Source organism: Peromyscus leucopus, chromosome 20, assembly GCF_004664715.2.
Source record: "Peromyscus leucopus breed LL Stock chromosome 20, UCI_PerLeu_2.1, whole genome shotgun sequence".
Taxonomy (NCBI): Eukaryota; Metazoa; Chordata; class Mammalia; order Rodentia; family Cricetidae; genus Peromyscus; species Peromyscus leucopus.
In genome coordinates, this window is record NC_051080.1 from 8,276,552 (window position 1) to 8,293,154 (window position 16,603).

The window sequence follows — 16,603 nt, forward strand, 5'->3', positions numbered from 1 at the left end:
GGGTAGGCTGCCATTAAATTGCTTTGCCTGAAAACTGCCTCTCGGCCTGTGCCCAAAGGAGCAACCTGTACAGGCCGCACAATCCAGCTGTGCTCTCACAGCTGGGACACATGTAGTCATGAAGCTGCTGCAGCCATGACGTAGGGACTGTCCCACCTCCCGTAAGAGCCGTTTCCCTGGAAACAAGAAGGTAACCAATACCCAGTTAGGATGGCCAATTTCTCCTTCATCACAGTTAATATTTTAAAGATGTGATTTCAGAATATATAGTGATATATGGTGGGATTCTCTTCAGGTGTTCTGACTCTGAATGAACCCATATCTGTCTGTGTTTAAAAGCACCCTTTGGTGATGCTTTTTTATGTCATATATGAGTCAAAGGTGTCAGTACTTATTACTCTGTTTCTTTTGGTAAAGACGTCAGCAGCGATACTACCCATGGAGGATGTCCTGATGTGGTGAGTCAATAATAAGCAATTAAAATGTGTTGTAAAAAGATAGTTGCAGCCCAACTAAAAGCCATACTGGGTGCCAGAGAAGCAGCTCAGTGGTGAAGAACACTTGCTGCTCTTGTAGAAGACCCGGGTTCTGTTCCCGGCACCCATATGGTGGTTCACAACGATCTGAAATTTCAGTGCCAGGGGGTTCTAAATCCCTTGTCTGTCCTCACTAGGCACCAAACACACATGTGGTCCACATACATGTAAGCAAAACACACATACCAAATAAAAATAATAGTGGAAGGTGTAGACTGTGAATCCCAGGCCTACTCACATTGGTCACCACAGCCAGGATGGCTATTCCTTGCATGATGGGCTGCCATGCGCCGATATCCCGGGCTTTTTCTGGCACCATGCGTCTATACTGAGTCGTCAGCTTCCACGCGTCCACTCTTATTTCCAATATATTGTTCACCAGAGCCAGCAGGGGAGCCAGTGGAAAAGAGGCCACAAATAAGGTGACGAACCCAAACTGAATAACTGTCAACGGAATGGACACATGTCATGGAGGGGAGGACAGACGGCAGGACAACGTATTTTTCCTTTATTCTTGTAAAGAAAGAGAAAGGCAAACAAAGAACCCACCCAAGGGAGGAGACACATTCACAGTCAATCACAACTCAGCGCTCACAGCAAGACAACGTAAACAAAACGCAAATATGAAATCTAAAGAAAGGAGACTGAGCATGGCTTATTTCCTTCACATATATTCACTCAAAAGAAACAACAGATTGAAAACTCATTGACTCCACCACAGTGACTTCCTGGTAATATGTTTCCTTTTCATGTTAAGATAATGTTAGAAGCAGACTCATGGCTTGGGAATCTAAAGAGCAAAGTGGAAGTATCTAGCAATCAAAGAGAAACCGAAATGTGTGGCTATGAAGAGGATGACGGAGAATGTTGGGAGTGTGCTGGCAGTAAGCAAACAGAGTGCCGAGCCTTGAGAGACTTCCTCCACTCAGCCATCCGCTAAGCCCTACATCCCACCGTCCCACAAGCCCTCACCCCTGCATGGAAGCTACTCGTGCCTCCCTGAAAGTGGCTGCACATTCCAAAGCCCGGGAGATTCTTGACCCCGCTAAAGACAGATCGTTTTTGACAGGGCCAAGCATCTCCCTCTCCATGGGATGGTTTTTCTTGACTTGTTCCGCTTAATTTAAAAAGCCAAGTTATATTTTAACTAAAAGCCTCTAAAACACAATTACCCACAGGGCTTCAACCGCTTTCCCAGTTGTAGCAACTAACAATGTTTTAGCGCTGACTTTTCCTCCTGTCTTATGCGCCTTTCTGCCATGGTCCAATCCCTCCTGAGCGATGATGTCACCCTCAAAAGCCTTCTCTGCAGAAATAACCCTGTTGGAGTCCTCCCCCTGCTTTGCTCCTCTCTCCCAGCCTCCTCAGCACTCTGGCAGTCTCTCACGACTCCTGCTAGGCATGCCTGACCCACCACATGGCCTCACCTACAGCTCCTCAGTGCCTGATCTGTGTACCCACTTTTCCCAGTAACATTGCCATCCTGATGTCCTACAGACCCCAGAGCCATCTCTACACCAGCTCCCCTCCTGCATATTCCATCTCCTGGAAGTTATCTTAGAAATTCTCTTCCTCATCTGCCATCTGAGTCACCCCTTCAATGGTCATCAAACCAGTCTCCCCTCTTCTATTCCCATGAATATTCTCACAACCTCTGTTTAGGCACTCATCACTTAAATGAACTAACTGCTGATGATGGGCGTGGTGGCGCTTGCCTTTAATCCCAGCACTCTGGGAGGCAGAGGCAGGCGGATCTCTGTGAGTTTGAGGCCAGCCCGGTCTATAGAGATATTTCCAGGACAGCTGGGGCTGTTACACAGAGAAACTCTGTCTCAAAAAACAAAACAAAGAGTTGATTGTTGTAACCTCGTAATTATTGTCTTCTCACCAAATAGAGACCCCATCCCAAGCTTCCACTCTGCTTCTGGAATAATCTGACTGTCAACAAAAACACTACATAATTCTCTTGCTTACCAATATTCCCACAAACCCCCATTCTTTCTTATGAATCCCAAGCCCCTGCCAGACACACAGAGGCCACCACGTACGTTGTAGTTTACTTAATGTTCTCACCACCGAGCCTCCGCTTCAGCCATGCTTTGTCTACAGAACTCTGAAGCAGTCACAGGGGTGACTCTGCATTTTAAAACATGCCCGGTTCTCCACTATTCGGTGTGTACCGTCCATTTCCTCCCCCATTCTTTTGTTACTACCGTTCTCTTTTCAAAAATCACATCCAAACACCACCTGCTTGACCAAGTCTTCTTTGGCTTTTCCAAAGTAAACCACTGTGTGTCAAGCTCCATGAGAACATGCACCAAGTCTTAGCTTGGTATCTCTGACAAATAATACAGTGCTTGGCACAGTGGTACACCCACCCCTGGGCACTGCAGGAAGAGACAGGAATTCCTCATCTGCCATGCTAGAAAGCCATTCCTTTAAAGACTAGAAGTCTTCTCTGCAGGTTGTGGAAAGGAGCACAAGAAGCAAAGAATTGGAAGGCAGGCCCGAAGTCTAGAGAGGGCAGCACATTTGGGAGGTGGGGCACAGGGAGAAAAGGGGTGAGCCGAGGGGATGCTGAGGAGCCGAGACATTCACAGCAGTAAGCAAATGCAGAGAAGAATAGATGGGGATCATTGTGATGTGTGTCGCTGTCACCTTGACGGGACCTAGAATCTCCTGTGAGATGCCTCTGGCACACCTGTCAGGAGAATCTTGATTACATTTATTGATGGAGGAAGACTCTTTGACTGTGGGATGGCTATTCTGTGGGCAGGGACTCCTGGGCCGTATGCAATGTCAGAAGCAAGGTAAACATTAGCATGCATACATCCTTCCATTTCTGCGGATGTGATGTGACCAGGTGCTTCAGGCTCTGGCTGCCTGGACCTCCCCATCGTGAGGGGATGTATGTTGAACCTGGGGCTATAACGAACGCTTTTTCCCTCAAATGGCTTCTCTCAGGCTATTTTAACTCGGCAACAGGAAAGGAATGAAAATAGCCATTATTCCCATGACTTAGGAAACTGAACTTGGAGAAGGGCTGAACAAGGAAAAGGCCGTCCAGAGACACAGGGGGGCTCACTGCCTCACTCTGGTGCCCTTCACTGTGCCATCGGCCAACCATGAAGCTGCCACCAAAGACACCTGTGTCTAGGACAGGTAGAACCCAGGTACAAAACTGCATCTTCCGCTTCCAACTCTAATATCAATTGCTGCTCTTCTCTCTCCTCTTTTTTTTTCTCTCCAGACAAGGTTTCTCATGTAGTTTTGGTGCCTGTCCTGGATCTTGCTCTGTAGACCAGGCTGGCCTTGAACTCACAGAGATCCACCTGGCTCTGCCTCCCGAGTGCTGGGATTAAAGGCGTGCGCCACCACCGCTGCCTGGCTGCTGTTCTTCTCTTACGTTCGTAAGTCCTCAGAGTTGAGGACCTAACATTCTGCCGGGCAACTTTGGCTAATACCTCCGAATGATTCAATCTCAAATCATGTACTAAATAAAAAAAATAAAAAAAAAAAAAAAAAACATTTGCTGGCAGCAGTAACAGCAAGAACAGAAATTCTAGGGCACACAGCCTCGGTGGGCACTGGGAGTAGGCGGGGCAATGCAGACGTGAGATTGACTAGCAGGTGCAGACATGCTCCAAAGTCAACAAATATCTGTGAGTACTAGGCTCCAAGTACTGCTGCTAAGGGCTTGGTAGCTGAGTCTAGTAGGGGGAGGGGCATTCGTACACGCACAGGATTATGGGAGCCAGGGCTGCTCGGCCTTACAAGAGCAGCAGAGCGGAGTGGCTTCGCTGAGGGCCAGTAAGAGCCAGTCAGACAGGAAAGAAAGGGAAAGTGCTGTGGTTGGTGGGAGGCACCGACCACCTGTGGGGAGCTGACACTGATGGATGTGGGAGAGCACTGTGAAGGTCACCTCGGAGTGACATTACTCCCAGAGACAATATTTATGTTTAGAGAAATGAACCAAGAATTCAAAGGGCACTGAAAATTATATCTTTCACAGCCTAGAAGGACTAAACACAGATTTCACTGAGTTACCAAATACAAAGTAACATTGTCTATGCTCTGAAACTGAGGAAGCTCTCCAAGTCATTGGGAATTGTTGGGATGGCTATAAAGCATTGTCAGAAACCTCAAAGTCTGTCTATAGCAGCTGTTATGATAGACTATATGTACACATATAGTAGAGTAGGATGAGACCAAATTAATTAGTTCATAACTATTTAACAGGCCCATGAAACCCTAAAAGTCTGTTCATCATCTCCCCAAAGCATGGCTATGTAACTTTTCTCCTTAATGTCATTCATTTAACTAATCAATTGGTGTATGTGGGGGGAATAACTTCCTCTGCACAAGTCTTTGTGCTGGGGAGAGGCTCAAATAAGTAACGTTCTATGCCAGGGAGCTACTATTAATGCTGATCACAGCTCTAGTAAGAGATAGTAATTGTCTCACAATCCATTCCGTACTGATGCTGCGCCCTTAATAAAAACCAATCTTGATAAAAAAACAAAAACGAATTTCAAATTTGACCCCAGGCTGATACACACAAAGTGGACTGTTTTCCTCACCCAGACAAACAACTATTTCTATGTATTATGCATACTTTCTAAAAGACATTTTATACACAGAATATGATTTAATAACCTACCAACTGTTTGCAAGAAGCAGTGTCCTGGCAGAGACACTAACCCCTTTGCACAAACACGAAGCCTGTCAGATTTTGTGCCTGTTTTCCTGTTCTCCCAAGCTTAAAAAATTGTGATTCGTTGTAAAGGTTAGGTCAAAGGGCAGAGATACAAAATATGTAAATGGTCAGCCAACTTTTAGAATTAAGTATGTCATTCACAATAGAAAGGTTAGTGTTCCTGATGAAAATCTGTTCTGAGATGCATCGATTTAAGGCAACAGAGTTCAAAACCATGTTCAACTGATGAAGAGGGAGAGCCGGTGCAGGTAGTTCACAAACGGACAAGACACCCAAGGAGGTGGGGCAGGCCCTGTGCCAAGTCCTGACTAACTCCAGGCCAGCAGGATGGCTCCTCACCCAGAGGGTCATTCAAGGCACCACATGCAAACCCTGCCCAGAAGAAACAAGAGGCCATCTAAAGCAGGAGTGAGGTATGAAAGGGAGCCAGGGACCCTTCCTGCCATGAGGAACTGTGTTCTCACAGGTTTGCTCAGCGATTCTGTTCTGGCCAATAACTGCATGGATGCTAGCATAAGCTGAATGAATTGTACCTAGTGACAGTGATTGGAGTTCATTCACAGACAACATGGTCAGGATGCTTTGCGAACTTACAGTGAAGACCTCATGGAAAATTCCATTTCAATGCACGGTAATAAATCCTTAGCTTTGAACAACAAGTACTAACAAAACCACACACAGCCATCATATTTGAAACCTTTGATTTTTCTCCACTCTATACTTCTACCCAGTGGAGAAAAACAAACTATTCATATCAATGCGCTAAATAATTTTGTAGCTCAACCACAGATTCCTTCAGCTCCAACACATACCCCAGCATATTTTACTGAATACTTACTCATTTCAAGATACTCATAGAACAACCCCAGCCTGCCCATGGGCTGCAGATGGTAATCCTGTTCCCATCGTGGAGTTATCTTCTCTGATCCCGAAACTCTTTTATATCGTCCAATCAGATTCATGACCCATCTGCCAGGAAAAAAAAATCAAATTATAAATTAGAATGAATATTGTCAGACCCACATCATGAAGAATTTCTTTGCTGTCTCAAAGCTGAATAGGTAGTCCTCCCAAGAAATTAGCTTCTCCTTTGCATGCTAAATATCTTCAGTTTGATGGCTCAGCAGTTAAGAGCACTGACTATTTTTCCAGAAGACCCAGGGTTCAATTCCCAGCACCCACATGGCAGCTCACAACTGTCTGTAACTCCAAGATCTGACACAGATGTACATGCAGGCAAAACACCAGTGCACATAAAAAAAAATAAATGATTAAAAATATCTTCAGTTTTCCATTTTCTCCCCCTCTAATCATTAAAAACATTTTTTTTTTCAGGGTGAAAATAAGCAAAACGAAGACGGTGATGCAAGCTGGCGGTACCTGCTGCAGACAAGTTCTGTCTGTAACGGTGTGCAGGGGGAACCGAGGCTGCTCACCTTGTGGCATTAAGTGTGGGGCTGTGACGGGGGCAGGGGGCTTGAGCAGCAGAGCTGGAACCTCCAGGCTGGGGACTAGTGGCCACAGACAGCCTGAGGCAGGAGCAGACCTGCCTTAGCACAACACAGAAGCTCGGGGGGGGGGGGGGGGGGGTCCCCGGAAGGAGGAAGCAAGGTTAGGTAGAGCGTGGGGGGGATGGGGGGGTGGGATCTAAGAGTGAAGGTTGGGGTGTTCCTAGGGAAGTGGGGGGCTACTGCAGAAAAGCTAAGCACAACGATGTCAAACCAGGTCTCAGACTCTGCCATGAACTGAACAACTGCAGGACACGGGAAGACACGTATGTCCTTTAGATGGGACAGAGTCAGCCCTGCACACCACCGCATGCTGCTCCCATCCAGCCGCCTGTTTTCTCTTCTTGAACATCGTGCTTCTCGTGTCCCTGATAAATGCTTCCCACCCTTCCCAGGGCACTCTGCCTGGAAGAGGGACCCGAGACGGCAACAGAATTGTCTCTCCATGAACCTGTGACAAAGAACCTCCGCCCCCTCAAGTAACAGCTGGCTTCAGCACACCCACAGTGCGTCTCCCACACTTTGGGTGCTTAGACAGCAGGTTCGTGTGGGTTTGGAATTCTGACACTGAGGACTCATTACGGGGCTGTAAAGACAACTGCTACAAGAAGATGGTTCAGGCCCTCACCTGTTCCTCGAGGGCACTAGGCACTTAAGATTCGAGGCTGACAGAGTTGACTCGCTAGGCTGGGCTTCTCCCTGCTGCTGGCCTCTCTTCAGCTTTCCTGGACCTTCTAGTAAAGCTTACTCAGGGCAGGTGCTCTTCCATAGAACATAGGCCCGAATTCCCCATTTCTCCCCACTTCTTCTGTAGGAGGCCAGGCAAATGGAGGAACTCAGACTGGGATGCCCTTGAATCTGAACCCACACTCTCCTACTTCCTAGCTTCTCTGGTAAAGTTAAAATGTGCTGATATACATTGGCGAGGGCTGATGCCAGGATTAATGGGATTCAAGACGGGTAAGAGGGGCCAGGACCTTCCTCACACTCACAGGACTTCCTGCCTACCTATACACGCTCACAGGCAGAGGCCACGGAAGACGGAGCTAAGATACTGGGACCTTGACTTCAAGGTGTGGAATGTGTGTGGACACCGAAGCCTCTTCTATGTCAACCCAAAGATCTGAGGGTGCCCTGGAATCTGCAGTAGCCATTCAAGGGCCACACCTCACAAGCCTTCATGACATGGCAAATATTGGCTTGGACTCTATTGGTTTATTTATTTATTTATTTGCTCTGCCTCCCACTCCCCAGCTGCTTCGGCACACTGTCCGTGCCCTAGAAAAAGTAGGCATTTTTCTTCTGGGGATTCCAATCCACCTCACTCAGCAGATACTCCCCTCCCACCATACCGCGTCCCCCCCCCCCCCCCCCCCCGCCACACACACACTGTAGATCACAGCAGACGACTCTCCGCCTGGCTTCAGGAGCTAGAGACTCCAAGCCTCTTGCTCCATTTCCCTGAATCTTTGGAGTTTTCAACAGAAAAAAACCCAAAACAAACAAACAAACAAAAAAACCAAACAACAACAACAAAAATAAAAGCAAAAATAAAACCGGGTTGTGATTCTGTTACCAGCTCTTAACCTTGACTACACGAGAATTACCACAGATTAAAAAAAAACCAAAAACCAAAAACCAAAAAACCAAAAAACCACCAGAGAGCCTCTCACGCCCCTGCTAAGATTAGAAGCAGAGGTTACAAAGTCATTTCTGTACAAATCTACCATTAACAAAATGTTAATGTTAATCTAACATTAACAAAACACATAGTACTAAATTTCCCTTTACTCAGTTATTTTTTTTTTACTATGTTGTGATAGCATTTTGTATGTCATTCTCTCTTGGCCTTTTATCAAACTAGAGCCAGATGCCATTTCCATTTAGGTACATCCCCTCACCCCAAGCACACATCACTCTGTGACTATTTAACATCTGAAGTCAATGTTCTTGTGAAGGGTGAGTGTGTCTATCGAGGCCTCATCCACAGCCTCTCTTGAAGAGGGGTATTTTCTCCTACAACAGTCCCTTCTCTGGTTATGTAAGTGCATGGTCATTTTGACAAGATAAAAAAATACATAAGGAAAAAAAAATGTCATAGCCACCCCCTAGTTAAATCTAAGGATACTCATGTTCTAAGTGTTCGGGGGTTTTCATTATTATTTTTTTTAATGTTAACACGGTCTTTTGTAAAGAAAAAAAAAAAATCCCTAGGATGCCTTGAATATCAGTGCTGGGATGACCAGAGGGCCAACATTCTCAGGGTCCAACAACACACCAATCATTTATTCCCTCAGGTGCTCACACCCAGTGCTTTCTCTGTACCTGGGATCAGTCTCTGTGTAGGCTCAGCTTAGTGTAGGAATCCAAGCTGAATGAAGGGTGTGGACCTGAAGTGACCAAGTCTGAGAAATGCTGATCAAGTACCCTTTACTGCATTCCTTTGACATAGCAACCTCACATGAACGCTGTCAAGCCTCTTCCCTGGCTCCAACACTCTTCAGAGGGGTGAAGTTCTGGGAGGAGGTGTAACGGGCACACCACCGTACCCTTTTCTGTGTGGAACTAAGACACTGCGCCCCACACACCACAGCCCCAAGGACACTGCTCCAACTGAGACTTGGCATTCTTAGGTTTAGAGCCAGGGGAAGAGAATTAAACACATGACATTATTTTCGTTGGCCAGAATGGAAATCTCTGTACTTGTTAACAATAAGCTTACTTGAAGTCAAAATTTCTCAGAATTAATTTAGGAAATATACCCTCCCCACTAACTTTTAAAAACTCAGAAAATAGCTCACGGTCAAGCAGTTCCTTATCAAGAAAATTTTGTGTTAAATAATCTACTTGGCTTAGAAAGTGCTGCTTTGGTAGTATAAGAATGAGTTAAAATATTTTAAAACACATTTTCATATTGAAACAGCGTGATTTGCCCATGACCTACTTTCACTTATCTGGAAAAACAAGACTATGAACTTGATGAAAGGAAGGGGTTGTTTTCTGTGCAGCAGGATTAAAGTTATCTCCCAGCTAAAGCTGGAATCCTTTCCTGGGATGGGAGTGTCGTCTTTACTCTGAGAAGGGCCGTGACAGTTCCCATCGAAGAGGGAGAAGAAAGCCCCAGTGCTGTGGACGCACTGAGACCCGAGTCAGCTAACTATTCCAGAGAGAACGAACAGAAACCTGGCAACACAGGAGACACAGATTCACAGGGCAGAAAGAGAGACGACATCGTAGGTGGTGGGGGAGGACAGTGGAGGATGCAGGATGCTTCAGCCTAAACTAGGTGGTGAGTTTTAAGCCAATCTACCCCACTGTGGAGCAGGTATAAGACTTTACAAAGGAAGGATTTTAATTTTGAAATGTAAATTCTATATTTACCTCCATGCGTGAGTGAGTGGCTCGAGAGGCCATTTAGGCGAGGGGACACTCTGCATCACACTCTGTCATCAGTGTTGACATGGAATAGAAAAGGGTTCACGGAGGATGCAAAGAGGTAGAAGAGGGATCAGGAGTTCCATGAAAGCAAAGATGGAAACCAGGAACTTCTTTGAAAAAGCAAGCGTGTGGGCAGGGCAATGGTCTCCCAAAGGGGTTCCCTGCCAGTCTCCAGAACATCTGAAGAGCGTTAGGTCTCATAGAAACATGGGCCACAGGAGACCATCCTGGATGTAGGGAGGGATGAGAACCACAGGGCGGGGGCAGAGGCATGACAGACAGCATCCCAAGGGAAGGGTCTGGGTGGCCACAAGGCCAGAAAAGGCAAAGGCTGTTTCACCCGAGAACTTCTGGAAAGGCCCTGGCTAGGCAGCACCGTGGTGTTAATCCAGTAAGACCCATGTTAGACAGCTGACCTCCAGGACTTCAAACCTTATTTTAACCCAGTGACTTTGTAATAATAATAATAATTTGTTGCATTGCAATGGAAAACTACGATATCAAGTGTTCTGTTGGCAGGAAATGCAGATGGTGCTGGGCTGTCGACAGATCCCACAATAGGGCCCTTGCTAACTATCTGGAGGGTAACTGTGCCCTCCTGCTGGTCTCTCTCTCTCTCTCTCTCTCTCTCTCTCTCTCTCTCTCTCTAAGGAAACCATTCAAAACCCCCATGGTAACTGTTTCTGATGTCTTGGGGATGTCTGTTCTTGACAACACTGAGTCTGGAGTCACTGGATTCTGGAGTTGAATCCCACAGCAACCTCTCACTGCCAGTGTGATCTTGGGTAGACCATTTAACCTCTTAAAGCCACAGATCTTCATTAGCAAAAGGAAGATTCAAGCAAGATCTATGAAATTTAACTATATAAATGTATACATGCACATGAGAAACACAGAGCACCTGCTGCAGAGACTGGTACACATGAGGCATGTAACACATTGCTACTAATGACTTGATGCATGAGGGTGGGAGATGCTATGTGGATGTACGGCCGTATGTAGCGCACAACTCTAACAAGGGCCCTTTCTCACAGGCCTCTGCCGAGTCGGCCACCAGTGACAGCCTAAGAGGCATAAACTACAGCCGGTGGGATTTCTGTTAAACGTGAAGATGAAGAAGGTCTTCTATAACACTACTGTGTGTGCTTGTGTGCATGCACGTGTGTTTACACATGTGTACAGGAGCATGTAAGATCCACAGGTTGGCATCAGGCGTCTTCCTCAATCAGTCTTCACCTAGCTTTTTTCAGGCATAGTCTATCACAGATCCCAGAGCTAGCCAATTCAGCCAGCCAGTGAGCTCCGGGGATCCGCTTGTCTCTACCTCCCCAGTGCGGAAGTTACAGGCATGTACAACAGTGCCTGGCTTTTTGTATGGGTACTGGGGATCCCCAACTCCAGTCTTCATGCTTACACAGGAAGTACATTACAACTGATCCATCTGCTGAGCCCCTATAGATCATCATTAAACATGTATAAACCACTGGTTAGACCTTTAATCTCAATGGATTCTAGTCTGCTTTAGAGAGATGTATGGCTATGTGGGTAAATCATTTCCGTGGGTGGGCTGACCTGTCCCCCCACGCTGACACCTAGGACTACAGATCTGGTACTCACGGGAGCAGCACTTCCTGTATGTTATTCCAGATTGCCTTTCCACCCATGATGATTGTCAGCTGCGTCGTCAGTTCAAGGAGACAGCCACCTGGGTCACACTGGCATGTTCCAAAGAAAACAACATTTAGATTTCAGGTGTGCAACTTGCAAAGAAGCATCACATTAACATCTCTACTTGTTCTCTTAGGCTAAAAATATCCCCGCAACACACAAGGAAGTCACTATTCATTAGGCAGGCGCGAGAGAGCTAGCAGCAGCAGCTTCAACTGTCAAGAGAGTAACGCCATTCGGTTTTCTCACCTCTTCGTTTCTGTACTTGCCCAGCCAGTACACCGGGTCCCCTGGATAGCCTACAAATTTGCCCTTAAAGAACGCGATGTAGAAACACGAAGAGTAGTAGTTGACGAACTGGAACAAGAACATCTTCATGGTCAGGCTGTTCTCATAGTCAGTCTGGGTCCTTGGGAGTTCTGCGGTTAAAACAACAGCAAGAAAGACCCTGAAATCCCAAACGGCTCTGAGACGCTAATCAAAGACTCTGATACCCGAGATAACATGCGGAAAGAATTACAATTCACACTGTTTCTACTGAATCTGCTTTCCATTTCTTAAAATAGCCACTGTGTTAATTCTGAGTTTACACATTGTTATGCGTTCCCCTCCCATATAAACACAATATCCTCCACGGCAAGCCAAGCACACACATTTGCTTTTAAACTGCTTCTTAAAATTTATAAATGCCTTATCATCAAATGGGCAAGAATGGTTTTGGTCTAAAACCCCAGAGTTATTTTTGTTGTGGCTCTAGGGATCAAATCCAGGACCTCTGCCACTGAGGAACACGCTCAACCCTAACTTAGAAAATTAGCTGTGAACTGCCAAGGAGAGGCAATTCTTTTGTCTCCTGAAATTGTAAGATCGGTGGAAGAAGAGCCATTGGCTAGAGGCATGTGGGAAGTACAAAGGTCTGTCCTCCTAGCTACGAATCTCAGCCAGTCTGACTGTCATTGTGAGAAGGACCCGGATGCATGCGGGGTGTGGGAAGCCCCCAACTCCAGCCATGAAGCAGCTGCTTGGGACGCAAGCCAGTCAGAAGCAACACCCATTACATCAGGCGGAGCTGCTGAGAACTGTATTAGCAAGGACAGCGTGGGGGATGACATGCGCCGATAGGGCAGCTTGTCCTCGCTTTGGCTGAGGTGCGCACTTGCCCCTGGAGCTATGACCCTCTTCCACTTGTTTGCAATAAAGAGACTGTTTGCTTTCAGCAAGAGAACACATGATCTAACGTCATTGAACATATTCTTCAGCCCCCTGTGTTTACAGAGCCTGGACATTCCCGCCATTGTCTCCCCTGTGTCCCTTCTTCAGATACAAAGATGCACACCACATACTTCCCATATGGGCTAGAGAAAATACGTTTACACTCAAAATTTCCTAAGAATTTCAACCTACAGGGACGGAAATAGCTAAAGGTACTCTAAATATCTCGGAAATCATTCCGGCCAGGCAGGACCTCACCGAAGTTGGTGATCATGATGGCCACCTTCTCGTAGATCGTGTTCAGGATCATGATGATGATGAAGCTGATGATGGAGGCTGTGATGGAGGTGGCCATCTGCGGCGTCAGGTACTTCTGGATTGGGTCTGTCCCGTTGACGTTCTTGGGGAGGGTTGTCGAGAAGACAATGAACACGGACAGCCTGTAGACGATGATGCCGATCACCGAAGCGATGATGAGCAGAATCTGAAAGCACCAGCAGCGGCAATGTGAGCCTCGGCGAGGGTCAGGACTGCACCGAGGCTGGCCCCCGTGCTTAGATAAACAAGCGGCAGGTGCCGAGTGCAGGGCATCTCAAGGAAGTGCCAGGGAAGAGTTGGAAAGTGGGGCAGAATGGGAGGAAACATGGGTCCCACAGGGGGAGCATCCACCATAGTGGGATACTGTTGATGATCAGACTGTGCCAGGCAAGAGGAGAGACAGTGTCGTTTACTACATATTCTATACAATTGTCCTATAAAACTAAGAGTGCCGAGGAAGACAGCCTATGTTAAAAGGAGTGGTATCTTCAGACAGCACAAAAGAGGAGTAACATTCTAGGCGGAAGGAGTGTTCATTGTAGTGATATTTTCTTTGTGCTCTAACAAATAAAGCTCACCCTGAGATCAGAGGAAAAAGCCATATTAAACATAGAGGCCAGGCAGTGGTAGCACACACCTTTAACCCTAGAGCTTTTGGGAGGCAGAGATTCATCCGGATGTCTCCGAGTTCAAGGCCACATGGGGAACAGAGCCAGGCATGGTGGCACACGCCTTTAATCCCAGCACTAGTTAACCATAGAGGTCTGGAGGTCTGTACAGACAGACAGGAAGTGATAGAGCTGGGTGGAGAGAGGAAGTGAGATGGCAGAGCACAGAAAAGTATATAGGCATGAGTATATAGGAAGTAGCTCTCTTGGGCTGAGGATTTCCTAGCGGTAAGAACTTGTGGCTGTGGCTTGTTCTATTCCTTTGATCTCTCAGATTTCACCTCAATATCTGGCTCTGGGTTTTTTTTTATTAAGATCGTTTAGTAATTTGTGTTACAGTTCATGATCACAAAAGCAATGCAAATGTCCCTTGTACAATACTAAATGGTTCAGGTGTGCACTCAGTCCACAGAGAATCGGTCCTTCCACCAGAGAGGCAGTCACCAAGAGTCAGCATGGGCTGCCTTTGCCTTTACCATGGTACCAGGGTCTAACTGCAGCACTGGCCAGTAGCGGGCCATTGGTATTGGCGGCAGGCCTCTGCTTTAAGAGCTCATGCTTGCTATTCACACTCAGGACCTCCTGAGCCATCATTCACACGGGCATCCCCACAAGCTCTGCCGTGCAGACCCGCTGCATTTCTGACTCCTACTTCCCAGGATCACTGGGTCGCCTGCTGCAAAGCCTGCATGTGGTAGGATTTTACTTTCTCAGTAAACAGGCTTGCTCTCTTTGGTCAGCATGAACTGCTTAAGACCCTTAAGACCCTTTCCTTACTTGACAAAACAGTATTTAGACCGGTTGTTCTCAGCCTGAGGGTCATGACCCCTTATAAGGGTGGGGGTTGGGGGGGGGTCGAGTGACTCTTTCACATTGGTTACCTCAGACCATCAGGTTTATCTGGTATTTATGTCACGATTCATATTAGTATTAGCATATGAAATAAATATGAAATAGCAATGAAATAAATTTAAGATTGGGGTCACCACAACATGAGGAACTGTATTAAAGGGCCACAGCATCAGGGAGGTTGAGAAACCACTGATTTAGACAATGTCGGAGAGACTCCTTTAAATTGTTCCTTATATCTTCTTTCTTGGATATACTTCAGAACCCTGGACTCTGACTGCTTATGAGGAGAGTCGGGGAAAGGCAGCGGAGAACAGGAACTCTAGCACCAAGCAAGACACACCACAGTCAACATGTGCTGAGCAACGTACAGGGATGAGCTACAGACTCCTGCATGTGAACCCCAGGTCTGCCACTGGCTGCGGATCCTTGTACAGGCCAGCCCCAGGCTTCACTTTCCTTATGTGATGGGAGAACACTACACCAAGACCTAGGCAAAGCACTGGGTGGTATTAGCTGCGATTATGGCGACCAAAGTGTTAAAAAGACATTTTCTAACTTGCCGTAAAATCTGCGGAAAGAGAAGGCATTGTATTTCCCTGTAATCTCGCTCATTATCTCCTCTCCTTCACAGCTAAGTCTTGTGAAATGAAAAGGATTGCGTGTGTGTACGTGTAAATTAGCTAAGGCTGAGAAAAATTGGAAAAATGTAGCGTCCTCCTCCCCCAGCATAACACAAACAGGCCATTTAAGTTTCTCTGATAATCACCCCCACAATTTACTTCTCCAGTTACTCGGCACCAGAGCACCCTTTAGACGCTTGCTCACTGCCAGCCTCAGCGCCCTTTCACTATTGAATCCCCGTAAGTAGTCTGTACAGTAGGCAGGGTCAGAAGGAAGAGATACAGGCTGAGAGAGAGTTAAAATTAGTTCTAGATTAAGCTGACAGGCAGGGAGAGCATGAGCATCACACCGACTCAAAGACAGACTCTGGCAGCTCGGCCTCCCCTTGGCTCGGCTTGAGACTCTGGTATCTCCTACGGCTCTTCCAAACCTGGAGGCCTCCACAACTTTCCAGTCTGCTCAGAGCAGGGTACTTTCTTCCCTCAGGTTTATCTTTTTCTGACTCCAACGTTGACATTTTTCAGATCAAACTCGAGTGCGTGCTCACTCTAGAGAACCTGAAAGTGCCCCATGGTGGATGGACTTGAGAGCCCTTTTCCATCTGGGAGAAAAGCCCAGCTTTGCTCTGTAGGGTCAACCTCTCCTTGTATCTCGGCCTACTGGGTGTCCACTGGATGCTGTCTAGGTTACAGTAGCTAGCCCTCATCAAAATTATACCCCAGTCCTGGAGTTCAGTTTCAGGAACTGGAACCAACCTTCCCCTATTTCATTATCATACACTCCAAATGGAAACTGGCTCTATCACCTACAATTTTAAAAAACCTTTTAATTATAAAAAAAGTAACATAAAGAAAAATGGTAAGACCATTCACTATTAAAATAAAAGCAAAATTCTTTCAGAACTATGCCTTATTTGCATATTAAAAGCCAGTTTTCATATTTTTATCTTTCCTTTTAACTCATCATAAGCCTTAAGAATTTCCCACATCATGGGATATTTCATGAGCATACTTTTGCAAGGATGTACAATATTCCATTATCTGGCTAAGTCTGAAGTAGGAAGGA

General features: G+C 46.4%; 1 protein-coding gene across 2 annotated transcripts in view; it reads right to left on the reverse strand.

The window, feature by feature from the left end:
- Positions 1–16,603, reverse strand: part of Ano6 (anoctamin 6) — a 187,564-nt gene that overhangs the window by 12,949 nt on the left and 158,012 nt on the right. For both annotated transcript variants that reach the window (XM_028869300.2, XM_028869301.2), the window contains 5 exons: positions 13,338–13,563; positions 12,117–12,286; positions 11,817–11,914; positions 6,092–6,222; positions 775–980 (listed from right to left, as the gene is read on the reverse strand). In XM_028869300.2, coding sequence (XP_028725133.1) covers positions 775–980; positions 6,092–6,222; positions 11,817–11,914; positions 12,117–12,286; positions 13,338–13,563 — 831 coding nt within the window. The remainder of the gene's footprint in view (positions 1–774; positions 981–6,091; positions 6,223–11,816; positions 11,915–12,116; positions 12,287–13,337; positions 13,564–16,603) is intronic.